General features: G+C 37.9%; 1 protein-coding gene across 2 annotated transcripts in view; it reads left to right on the top strand.

Moving 5' to 3' along the window:
* TAB3 (TGF-beta activated kinase 1 (MAP3K7) binding protein 3) overlaps positions 1-13,073 on the top strand; it is a 56,426-nt gene that overhangs the window by 27,765 nt on the left and 15,588 nt on the right. For both annotated transcript variants that reach the window (XR_014298502.1, XM_082681071.1), the window contains exons 2-4: positions 2,452-2,643; positions 6,905-8,366; positions 9,249-9,409. Coding sequence is in view for 1 of the 2 variants with exons in the window: in XM_082681071.1 (XP_082537197.1) it covers positions 2,542-2,643; positions 6,905-8,366; positions 9,249-9,409 (1,725 nt within the window). In the remaining variant the exon portion in view is untranslated. The remainder of the gene's footprint in view (positions 1-2,451; positions 2,644-6,904; positions 8,367-9,248; positions 9,410-13,073) is intronic.

Below are 13,073 nucleotides of genomic sequence, written 5' to 3' on the forward strand. Positions count from 1 at the left end.
TATTTCCATTTTTAAATATGAAGCTTCAAAGGCTTAAAAGCTGAGTATCTTTCCTAGATGCTACTAAATGGCAGAACCAGGGTACACACCATCACCCATTTGATTTAATATTCTTGTTTAGTTGGTTGTGTAAGAATGGGAAGTCAAGGAGCACGCTCTGGTTTCTAGTTTTGTTAACTGAGTGAATAGTAGTAACATTCATAGAGAGAACACAGTGTTTGGGGAAGGATTGTGGTAAGGAGTTCCTTTTTGTACATATTGACTAATGTCTTTGGGTTTATCCAGATGGTGCTGTGTGTAGGCAGTAGACTCTATGTGTCTGGAGTCTTAAGAGAGAGCATGCATGGTGCTTAATAGCAATTTGGGAATCATCAGCCTTTAAATGTTTTTGAAACCTTAGTAGTGGAGGTCATCACTAGGCACAAGGATGTAGAATGAGAAGACGAGGCGGCTTAGGGCCCAAACCAGGCAAGCATTAATGTGACAAGAGAGGTGGGAAGAAACCAGGCTAGTGTGATGTCATAGAGGCTGAAAAAAGGAAGGAATGATCAGTAGTGTCAGATGCTGCAAAGGTCAAGGGGCATAGGAACCAGAAGATAAATCCTCTGAATTTAGCAGCAGAGAGATGATGAAGAGGGTATTTCAGTGGAACAGTGATTTGAGCCAGATTAGAGCAGACTAAGGAATGCATTGCAGAGAGCAGAATTGTATATGGAGGCCAGAAAGCCTATATATATGTGCATATTGGAAGTTATCTTTATTCTTTTCCCATATTTTGATTTTTCTTTAGATTCACTAGATATCCTCCATGTTGATGTTGGAAGTCATTAAAGCAGTCCCTAATAGCTATTTATACCTGAGGTTAGGCAGAGTCTTATCCATAGGGGCTTTGTTGCCACCTTGTAGACACAAAGAGTATAATTACTCTTGACAGTCTTGGCTTAGAAGGAAGAAAAGAGAGCTCGATGCCCAGTAAAAGTCAAGAGATTGCATGCAAAATGAAATTCCCTGCTTATAATGAAAGTCAAATTTGAGATTACATGGTATTTATTTTTTAATTATATACTTAATTATAAAGCAGCAAAAGTAATTCAGTATTTTCCTGCAGCATTTTAAGGTTTTAAAATATTCTTGGGTCTTCCCTGGTGGCGCAGTGGTTGAGAGTTCGCCTGCCGATGCAGGGGACGTGGGTTCGTGCCCCGGTCCGGGAAGATCCCACATGCCGCGGAGCGGCTGGGCCCGTGAGCCATGGCCGCTGAGCCTGTGTGTCCGGAGCCTGTGCTCCGCAACGGGAGAGGCCACAACAGTGAGAGGCCCGCGTACCGAAAAAAAAAAAAAAGAATTCTCTGTAGTTCTGTACATTGCCCCAGGTAATGGTATTATTTAAAGTTTCAGGGCCTGTTTGCAAGAAATGGATTTGGTGTGGGATGACCCTCCCTTATTGTGTAGTTTAGACTTGCATCTTAAAATCATGATTTCCGTGCATCTTACGAAGATGCAGGTGTTTAATTCTCAGTCTTAAAAATATTTTACCATCTCATGAGTGATCACAGCAGAAATATTATGAGATTGTATGGTATACACTGTACATTTTTCCCGTCATAAAAATGGGAGAGATAGATGAAAAATGGGTCAGTTAATTGACCTTGATGGTGCCACTTGATTTATGATTTCATTATTACTTCACTAGCTGCCTTTATTTACATGGGTGCTTAACTTGACTAATACCAGTGAGATTGGGGGTGACTTGCCTCTACTCAAACTGTGCCCCCAAATCCTGGCATCTTTGCACCTGTGCCAGTTGCACCAGAACTAGGTGAAACCTTAGCTAGGCAAGTCTGGCTACTGATGGACCACCAGCATCATCTTTGAAAGCAAAGGATTCTGCATTTCCGTTTTTGTTTGCCCAGTAGTTTCATTTAGACATTGGGTTTGCTTTACTCAGAGTTCAAATTCAAGCCTTTTGGCTTCAAAGTACAGGGAGAATGTAAGGCAAACAGGACATGTGTGGTTTGTGGTGTTATTATCAATTCCTGTTGCCTGATTTTATTACTTCAGACATCAAAATGATTATCCCGCTTTAGAGGACTGATATGATAGCCCGTAGGAAAACATGAGTGATTATACATAAGTAGGATTTCTCAAGACTTAGAAAAATATGGTTGCCAAATAATAATACTCTGTATTTTTAATCTAGCTGCTGCTTTCTTCATTTTTGAAGCATTAAAATGGAACTGAAGGTTTGGGAATTCTGTCGTTCTTGATTTTAAACCAGTGATTAGCTATATATTCCATCAGAAAAGTCTTTGGCTAAGTAGAATTTGTCCATTTTCCAACTTTAGAATTTGGTATACTTATTTTAGATTGCTCATTTTAATGTATTGATGGTTTCTATTTGAATAAAGTGAAATATGTAATTAAATTTAACCATACTTTAATTTCTTTTAATAGAAAATGACTGCAGTATTGGAAGATCATTACTATTGGAAGACCGATTAGCATCCATTTCATAAGAGAAGCTTGACCACCATTTGCTCTGGCATGGCGCAAAACAGTCCACAGCTTGATATGCAGGTTCTCCATGACCTCCGACAACGTTTCCCTGAGATTCCGGAGGGTGTGGTGTCTCAGTGCATGTTACAGGTAGATTACCCACCAATGATAGTGATATTAAAGTTACAGTTTACCTTATTAGAGGTGACTTTGTGTTGTAGTGACTAGAACTCAGTTAAGTTTTCTTGTTTATGTTGGGGGAACATTTAGAGCAGGATTTCTCAACCTTGGCCCTGTCGACATTTTGGGCTGGATATATTGTTTGTTGTGGGGGTCTGCCTTGTGCATTGTAGGATGTTTAGTAGCATCCCTGGCTTCCACCCACTAAATGCCATTAGTATCCCTGCAGTTGTGACAACCAAAAATGTCTCCATGGGACACAAAATCTCCATGTTCCATGGGAGGCACAATCTCCCCCATTGAGAACCAGTGATTTAGAGAAAAGAATAAAGGCGTGTAGCAAAAAGATTCTTCATGCATTTCACTTCTTAAATTTTGGGGGTTGTGTCATCAGTCCCCAAATCCTTAAGAGTTGAATTTGGATTTCAAATTTATCATTATAACTTCTTAAACTATATACTTTTTTAGCCTACTTTTTAAAGTTTTTAGAAAGTTCCCTCCCTTTCTTACTGTTTTTCTAGTTAGTAAATGCTTAACTAATATCTAATTTTAAGTGGAAGGCTACTTTCTTTAATCACATTACTTTTGTTGTCTTCTATTGAAATAAATCTTTCATCTCTGATAGAACGTCTCTTCCCACTCAAGGGGCCACAGAAATAGGCCTAACACTCCCCCTGTTGAGTTTTGCATCATCCTTCACAGAATCGCAGTGTGTTTTGGGTTACAGCATTTCCCTAGTTGGTTGACTTTTGGGAGCGGTATTTCTGTCGTGCTCACTGGACTTCCGTAATTACACAATCAGTCCAAACTCTATGTTACTGCATAATATGCAAGCTTCTCCCTTACAGTGTGAGCTGCTCAGGATATAATGTAAACCTATATATAGTTGAGGTTAATTGCAAATAGAGAATCACAGATCAGTGGTGGTAACAGAGGTGCTTCCTTTGTTTGCAAGCCCTTCTACTAGGTCTCGTTTTTGTGTTATAGCTTGTCTTTATTTTTTCTACCATAACATTTCCAGCCTGAATTTCCACTCTTTACTTTAGCCCCATTTTGGTCTCTGGTAGAGCAAAGGTACTTCCCACTGGAGTGAAACCCTTCTAGTTTAAATCACCTTCCTAGCAGTTACCTTCCTAACTTATTCTAGGGCCCCCACCTTGTTTTCTTAATTTAATTTTATTTAGCCCTTTATTTTTTCAAGGCTTATTGTTTTCGTTTTACTAAATTGAAAGAATGGAACTTTAAATTCAACTCAGTGAACATTTGTTGATAACTTACATTGTTCTAAATCTTTTACTTTTTTGTTCCTTTGGGATTAATATTGTTTATCAGTATGGACACTTAACACCTGCTGGCTCTGGAAAGTTTCTCTGTTTGCATTTAAAGTATATAAGACTCAGTAGTTTGCCTTTTTTTCCTTTTAATTGAAGTATAGTTGATTTACAATGTTGTGTTAGTTTCAGGTGTACAGCAAAGTGATTCAGTTATACATAGGCATATATCCATTCTTTTTCAGATTCTTTTCCATTATAGGTTATTACAGGATTTTGAATACAGTATAGTTCCCTGTGCTATACAGTAGGTCCTTGTTTATCTACTTTATCCCAAACTCTTAATTTATCCCTCCCTCCCTGTCCAGTAGTTTGCATTTAATACACAAGCATTAAAGCCTCTCTTAGGTTATCATCCCCCAGTTTAGGACCACTTTTTAGGGGTATGATGCTTTATTGGCTCAGTCCTTTCATGAGTGTTCACATATATCTTCTTAAAACTTCTGACCTCTTTATCCAGCTAAACAATTTTTATTTCTTTATTCTTCATATTTATCGTTTGATAAATTTTTTATCCTTTGTTTTTTCTTTTTAAGACATTTAGCAGGTCACATGTGACATTTGAATCTATTGTGGTGGTATTTTTATACTTAAATATCTTGCATTTGTGGTTTTAAATTTTTCTTCCTAAGAAAATGTACTCAGCTTGTCACTGTAGACATACATTTGAATAGGCTGACAACTCCAACTTTGCATCATTTAAATTTGTATCTTTTTTGTGGCAGTACTAATTAGGCAACCTAATTCAATGTAGAAAACATGAAATTTTAGGATAATGAATAAAAATGTTAAATAGTGAAGTGTCTGTTACTGCTTAGGTTTCAAATAAAACTCTAGTTTTTGTTCTCCTTTTAATCCATAGGTTTATTAAAAAACTTGAAGGAGCTAATAATCTTTTTTTTTCCCCTTCAGATATCTGTCAGTGACATTGTCTTGTTGGCAATCAGTTTGAATCCTTTGGCTCCAAATTTGCATAGTGTCTAGCAATATCTGTCTTCTCTCTTAATATCTGTCTTCCTTCCCTTGATCAGCATGGTTTCAAGCAGGATAAGAAAAAGCCCAAATTTAATTGTTTTCTTACATTTCAACAATTACTTTTTTCCTTGGCTCAGAAAGTATTTTAAAAAGTACTTGAATTTTAGTATCAAAAGTTTTATATAAGGAGAAGGATAAAAGTTATTATGGAGTTTTTGATAAAGCAATTCTTTGAATTTCTGAGAATTCATTTTCCAAAGGTTTGCTTGACTGAATTTTCTTTTACTTCCTAAAGTTTCAGTATAGTAATGTACTTTTGGCCTAACATCCTGTCCCTTGAAATTACTGTGTGATAGTAGAAAGAGCACTGGGAGTCAGAAGACCAAGAATCTAGAACTGGCTCTCCAGTTAACTAGTTAAGCGCTTGTTATCAAGTCATGTAACTTCCCAGGCATCTCTTTGCTCATCTGTAAATGAGTTGAGTTGGAGTAGATGGGAACCCTAAGAGTCCTCTCAGCTCTAAAATTCAAACATTTTATGTCCTGTTTTACATTTAGCTTTATTTGGTTCTCAGCAGAAGTGAAGTGTTTGCTTTCATTTTTATATAAAATGTACTTTTCCCTAGAATATAGTAATATGTGTATATGTGCATATCTGTATATATATTTATGAAATACGGAGAAGGTCATGATAATTGGGAAACTTCAATAGATTATCTCAAAGGTAATGAATAATTGTGTTTTAGGCCAATAAAATAGTTCTGAATTTTAATGGAAAACTATCTTATAGTACCTTAAAATTTTCAAAAGAGGAAACCTTTTATTAGTTTGATTACTGTCACTTGGAACATCTAAAATGTCAGTTTGCTGTTTACCATCTTTGTGTGTGTATATAATTCAAAAAATTGAAATCTTTAAAAGATTTTGGAAGTTTACCAAGCTACGTTTGAGCGGGTAAAAACTTTTGAGACTGTGGGAGTGTGAATGAATTTCATTAAGGCAGTGAAGACCTGGTTTTGTGTTAAATTACCATAATTTGGCAAAGTCACGGAACCGTAATTCAAAAAGTGGATTTGGGGCTTCCCTGGTGGCACAGTGGTTGAGAGTCCGCCTGCCGATGCAGGGGACACGGGTTCATGCCCTGGTCCGGGAAGATCCCACATGCCGCAGAGCGGCTGGGCCCGTGAGCCATGGCCGCTGAGCCTGCGCGTCCGGAGCCTGTGCTCCGCAACGGGAGAGGCCACAGCAGTGAGAGACCCACGTACCGCAAAAAAAAAAAAAAAAAAAGTGGATTTGTTTTTATACTGATATCTTTTTTTAACTTAATCTTCCATAATGAAACAGACAGTTGAAGTTAGATAGGGTTAACTTTGGTTAAACGAAAAGTAAAGGCTGCTTTAGAATTTTTGTTGTTTTGAGTCTTTAGGAATTTTTATTATAACTTTTTTCTGTTTGGGGTTTCATTACCTTTTGAAAACTAATGCATGGTTATTTTCATGTTTATCAGTTTAAATATTAATGATGGATATTACTTATACTTATATATTACAGCAAGTGTGGTGAATCCAAGATTAGCCCAGCATTTTAATTTGTTGAGATGCAACAAGTGTAAGATGAGTCCTGGATTTGGAGTCAGAAAAGTTGGGGTTGAGTCACAGTATTCATTAGTAGGTACTTTACGTTTCTGTAGCAGTAGCAGTAGCGGCGTAGTACTAGTTATGTGAGCTAAATGTCTGTAAAATAATATGGATTGTTTGGGATCTCCTTTTCAAGGTCAATGACCATAAAGCTTTTTTGTGTTTAAAATACTGTTCTCTACTTATTCTGTGACAGTTATATTTACATAATTCTGTGGCAAAGCTTGACTTCCCACTATTAGGATTTGTCCATTTTGCCAATGTTATTTTTACCATTTCTTCCCCCTAGAACAACAACAATCTTGAAGCCTGTTGCCGCGCGCTTTCCCAGGAGAGTAGCAAATACTTATATATGGAATACCACAGTCCAGATGACAACAGGATGAATAGAAATCGCCTTTTGCATATTAACCTGGGTATTCATTCTCCTAGTAGCTACCACCCAGGAGATGGAGTGCAACTTAACGGTGGTCGAACACTGGTACATAGCTCAAGCGATGGACATATTGATCCACAGCATGCAGCAGGCAAACAGCTGATATGTTTAGTTCAGGAACCACACTCAGCTCCAGCTGTTGTCGCTGCTACTCCCAACTACAATCCATTTTTTATGAATGAACAGAACAGAAGTGCAGCTACTCCTCCTTCACAGCCACCTCAACAGCCATCTTCCATTCAAACAGGAATGAATCCATCTGCTATGCAAGGGCCTTCACCACCACCACCGCCACCTCCTTCATACATGCACATACCTCGGTATAGTACAAATCCAATTACTGTTACAGTATCCCAGAACCTCCCTTCTGGACAGACTGTACCAAGAGCTTTACAAATTCTTCCACAAATTCCAAGCAATCTTTATGGGTCTCCTGGTTCTATCTATATTAGACAGACATCTCAGAGTTCATCAGGAAGACAAACTCCTCAGAGTACGCCATGGCAGTCCTCACCACAGGGCCCAGTGCCTCATTATAGCCAGCGTCCTTTACCTGTTTATCCGCATCAACAGAACTATCAACCTTCTCAGTATTCTCCCAAACAACAGCAGATCCCTCAACCTGCTTACCATTCACCACCACCTTCTCAATGTCCTTCACCCTTCAGCTCTCCACAGCATCAAGTACAGCCATCCCAGTTGGGCCACCCTAGTTCCCATGTCTTTATGCCACCTAGTCCTTCAACTACTCCACCCCATCCATATCAACAAGGACCTCCTAGCTATCAGAAACAGGGAAGTCATTCAGTAGCCTATCTCCCATATACACCATCTAGCTTACCCAAAGGATCCATGAAGAAGATAGAAATTACAGTCGAACCCTCTCAGAGATCTGGGACAGCAATTAATAGGAGTCCTTCACCTATCAGTAATCAGCCATCTCCACGGAATCAGCACTCATTGTACACAGCCACCACGCCACCTTCAAGTTCTCCTTCAAGAGGGATATCCAGTCAACCAAAACCTCCATTTAGTGTCAATCCTGTGTATATTACATATACACAGCCAACTGGACCTTCTTGCGCTCCATCACCATCTCCTCGGATGATACCAAACCCAACTACAGTTTTTAAAATTACTGTAGGCCGAGCAACAACTGAAAATCTTTTAAATTTAGTGGACCAAGAAGAACGTTCTGCAGCCCCAGAACCTATTCAGCCCATTTCAGTGATACCAGGCTCTGGGGGAGAAAAGGGAAGCCATAAATATCAGAGAAGTTCTAGTTCTGGATCAGATGACTACGCCTATACCCAAGGTAATTTTACCCTTTTTTTGAAATTTAATCTTTGTGGTGAGGTGGCAGTCTCCTATTCAAAATAAAATAATTTATATTAGCTGTTTAATTTTAATTAAATGTTTAGTATTTATTAAATATTGGGCACTAGCATTGCTATTAAGAATAGGGTTAGTGCTTCAGAATCATCTACAGACTTTGCTTTAAAATATAAAAATATAGGCATGATAATAGTGACCTCTAAAAGACTTCTTTTTTAGGAAGAACATTCACTGGGAGAAAAATATAGAGAAGTGAAACCAATATTGTCAAAAATACAAACTACAGAGTGGGAAAAAAAGATTCATAGAGGGTGGACTAAAGTTTATCAAGGTGAAAAATTTGAATATTTTCTAAGAGGATGGCCTGAAGGGTGTAATATTTATAAGTAATATATTTATAAGAAGTGGGATTGGTAATGAAGAACATTATTGGATTAGTTCACAGTGGACCTAACTAAATATAAGGAGAATAGAGTATTTTAAAAGTTTGTTTCAAGATATGTGATAATTTAGTATTCTTTCAGTATATAAGAAGGGAAGTAATTATGATTGTAATTCAATATGCCTGGTTTTGAGCCTGTTTAAAACGCACACAGGTATAGTTAAAGAGAATCTTGGGGAAATGAAGTACAGTAGAACAAGAGGAATGTACAGATGGTGTCATTTTGGCAGAAGTTACAAGAGCTAAATTAAAGCAGATTTGAAGGCAGAATAGCATTAGAAAGACATGAGAGTAAATGTCACCTGAAGTTGAATGACAGGGTTCTTTACAGGTATTTCGTACATTAGCAATGCATATAGAAATTTCCCAGTCACTTGTTCAATGTTACTTTCTGCAATGACTTTATCTGTAATGCTATAGCCTTGCTGTTACATCAGCGAGCAAGGATGGAGAGGTTAGCAAAGCAATTGAAACTTGAGAAAGAGGAGCTAGAGCAATTGAAGGCTGAAGTTAACAGTATGGAGCATGACCTGATGCAGAGACGGCTCAGAAGGGTCAGCTGCACCACTGCGATCCCAACGGTGAGTACGATCTATTAGGATGCATGGATAGGAAGGTGGACATGTTGGCTGTCCAGGCTGTTTGTTTTTCTTTTAGGTTCTGTTCCTGGCACAGTTTTGGTTTTGTTTCTGTTTTTTAAACAATGGATGAAGGACTTCTGCCTTCTTTTCTCATCAAAATAATTTGATGCTTTATTTTTCTTTGTCGTGTGAATTCCATAGACTCATCACTATTTTCAAATACTGACAGTTATAATCAAGGTAAAGCATCTCATTCACTATAAATTGCTTTCTGTCTGAATAGAAATGAAAAGTACACCTTGACCAAATATTTTATACATTGTTCTCATGTATTCATTTATCCTTTTAAGCATATTGTATATATATTTTTCAAACATTTAAAAGTTATTTTTCTAAGTACATTAATGCACATGAGTTAGATCAAGATGAATATGCATGTTGGGAAAGTGTTGACTGTAGAATATTTTAAAGCAGAGCAATTTGGTTAGTGTAAATAATTGTAGAAACTAAGATAATAGTATTAACAGCGGTCCTAACAGGAACTGCTCTCATGAAAAGATTCGGTAATATATTTTTAACATGTTGGTGAATATTTGTGAGTTCTAAAGTTCTTTAAAAATTCCGAAAAATTGGAAACAGGTGTCCTAAAATCCTGTGACATCACAAGCTTTCTGTGATCCAACCTATCATTTCCTCTTTCAACATTGATTCGTTCAACAAGCATTTTTTTTTACAGTTTATGAATGTGGTCCTATACTAGGAGCTTAGTGTATACCTGCTAGTGGGAGAAATAGACCCATCAGTAGATAACTGTAATACAGTATGGTAAGTGCTGTGTCTGCTCACGGGTAATGAGAGAACTCATACATCAGCTAGTTTATCCGTGTATACTCAATACACTTTTTGCTCGCTCACATTACGCTCCTGCTGCAGTGGTCTTCTGAAGCTCTGTGTATACGTATAAATGCTGTCTGTTCTTCAGGGCTGAACTTAATCTCTACTTTTTCATGGAGCCATTCCTCATGTTCTTACTGTCTCTTAACTAAGGGTAATCTCTTTCTCAGAGTGCACAAGTTTAGAGAAGTTAGTGTATATGTCAGGCCTCTTGCAGACAGGATGTCTGCAGCTATGCCCTCATAGAGAAGTTTTTAACTGAAGTTCGTGGCTTCAAAGGAGATCCGTGAGTCCCTGAAATTATATGCAGAGTTTCATATGTGTGTTTATATGGGAAGCAGGTCTCTAGCTTTCATCTGATTTTCATAAGGTTATTAGAACTCACCTTTTTCCTTTAATTTAATAACTGTATGAAAATCAGTATTATAGCATAACCTAAAAATACTAAACAGTACAGTATTGCTATGTAGGCATAGAGGAAAGGGGAAGGCATTTTAGAAGGGAAAAAGAGCATGAGGTAATGAAGGCTTGAAGTCAAGACAGACTTTAAGGAGTCTTTACAGTTCCCTCATTTAAGCTGAGATTTCTGATGTCTTAACAGGTTAATATGCATAGGTAGAATAGTGGAGGTGTTTGAACTGTATTCTGCTGGTAATGGGGAACCAGTGGAAGTTTCTGAGAAGTTAACTATTGAGAAAAAGGCATATTTAATAATGTAATGGAATTTTTTCTAATATTGACTAAATACCTAAGTATAGTCAATATCAGAAGTGAGAAGGAAGGGTTTTAATTACTTAAGACACATGGAAAATTACAAAGCTATCTTCCCCCCCCCCCGCGGTACGCGGGCCTCTCACTGTTGTGGTCTCTCCCGTTGCGGAAGCACAGGCTCCAGATGCGCAGGCCCAGCGGCCATGGGTCACGGGCCCAGCCGCTCCGCGGCATGTGGGATCTTCCCGGACCGGGGCACGAACCCGTGTCCCCTGCATCGGCAGGCGGACTCCCAACCACTGCGCCACCAGGGAAGCCCTACGAAGCTTTCTTTAACTGAAAGATGATACTGTAAATCACATCTATGCCTCATTTTTTTTCCCCAATCAAAATCTTAATTATATCCTCTGATTGGGGGAGATATTGAAGAACATAACCCAAATGGGAATCCACCAGTGGTGGGTGGGCACTTTGGAGTCCTTTAGGTACTTGTAGAGTATAAACAGATTTTCTTAGCATAGAAGTCATTTCTCTAAAATAACCATGTAAACTTTCTTTAGCAACTTCTTGCTGTATAATAATCCCTGCTAAAGCCCTATTGATTTCTTTGTTGTTGGAAGTAGAGAATTGTCTAAGGTAGCATAGATCAGTGCTTTAAAAAAAAACCAGATTTTACACGAGAGCTTTTATTGATGAGACTTCTTTAGAAAAAGAGGGAAGTTAGTCAAACTGCTGCCCTATGCTATAATTTATTTTTAACTTTTTGTTACAGAGTTTCAAACATACATAAAATAAGCAGAATAGTATAGTGAACTCCTGTGTAGCCATCACCCAGCTTCAGAGATTAGTGGCTCATGTGGGTGATAATATCTGAGAGGTGAGAAATTTGAGTGTGTGATTCCCATGTGTTTCCACTGCCAGGCCTAGAGTAAAATAGAAGACTAATAGGAATGCGTGGCTGAAGAACAATTATACATGGTGGTTAAGATCTGGGCTCTCAATGCAGGTGTGAATTTGAATCCTACTTCTTTCTGCTCCTTCTGTGTCACTCATATATCCTTGGATAAGCAACTTCCTTTATGCTTGTTTTCTGGGGAGTACCCATCTCATGGGATTTTTGTTAGAATTAAGTAAGATAATATACATTAAACAATTTATACAATGCCCAACAGATAGTATTCTTACAAAATAAATGTTGTTTACAAGATACTGGAGAAATCTGCTTTAGGTATATATATATATACATAACACAAATCTGAAATACTTTGAAAAAACTTGATTTCCTTTTAACTTCAGGAACATGTATAACATTAAGGGTATATATTATGTAGGAAATTAATTAAGAAATAAAGCATTTAGTCATAATTCCCTTTTTGTTCATAGAGGCTCATTCGTGGCACCATGATGTAGTTGAAAGGGTGCCTACATAGGCTCTGGAGCCAGAATAACTCTTTACTCACTGGTTCTAACTTCTCTGTATCTGATTTTCCCTATCTATAAACGGGAATTATAAGAGGTATATTTTAATATTATTGTCAAGATAAAGAGGCAGTATATGTAAACTGCCTGGTGTGAAGTGGGTGCTCAATAAATGGGTATCACTATCATTGTCCCACTCGTGTAGGATTATACAAGAGAATTAACTTTTTTGCTGCTAAGCACATATTGCCTCCTTTACGTTTCAAACTAATTTCTTACCAAGTAGTGTATAAAAAAATTGGTTAGAAACCCGTGTGCCTCATGAAACTGAAATGCAGGTTTGTGACCAGCTATATGTGCAGTTGCAGATGATTATAGAGGGGCAGTGAAATAACCTTTCCAAGGAGGGCAGAAGTGAAGGATGCATAACGGCCATCAGTTTTCTCAGTCTCCTGTTTGCAAAGCATTTTATTAAATGCTGTGGGAGATGTCATCTCCTAACAACATCTGTATGTGAAAAGACATACATATATCTGTCTGTGAACCTGTACGTGTGTGTGTGTGTGTGTGTGTGTGAGAGAGAGAGAGAGAGAGAGAGAGAGAGAGAGAGAGAGAGAGAGAGAGAGAGAGAGCGGGAAAA

Source organism: Grampus griseus (genome assembly GCF_964374135.1).
Source record: "Grampus griseus genome assembly, chromosome: X".
Taxonomy (NCBI): Eukaryota; Metazoa; Chordata; class Mammalia; order Artiodactyla; family Delphinidae; genus Grampus; species Grampus griseus.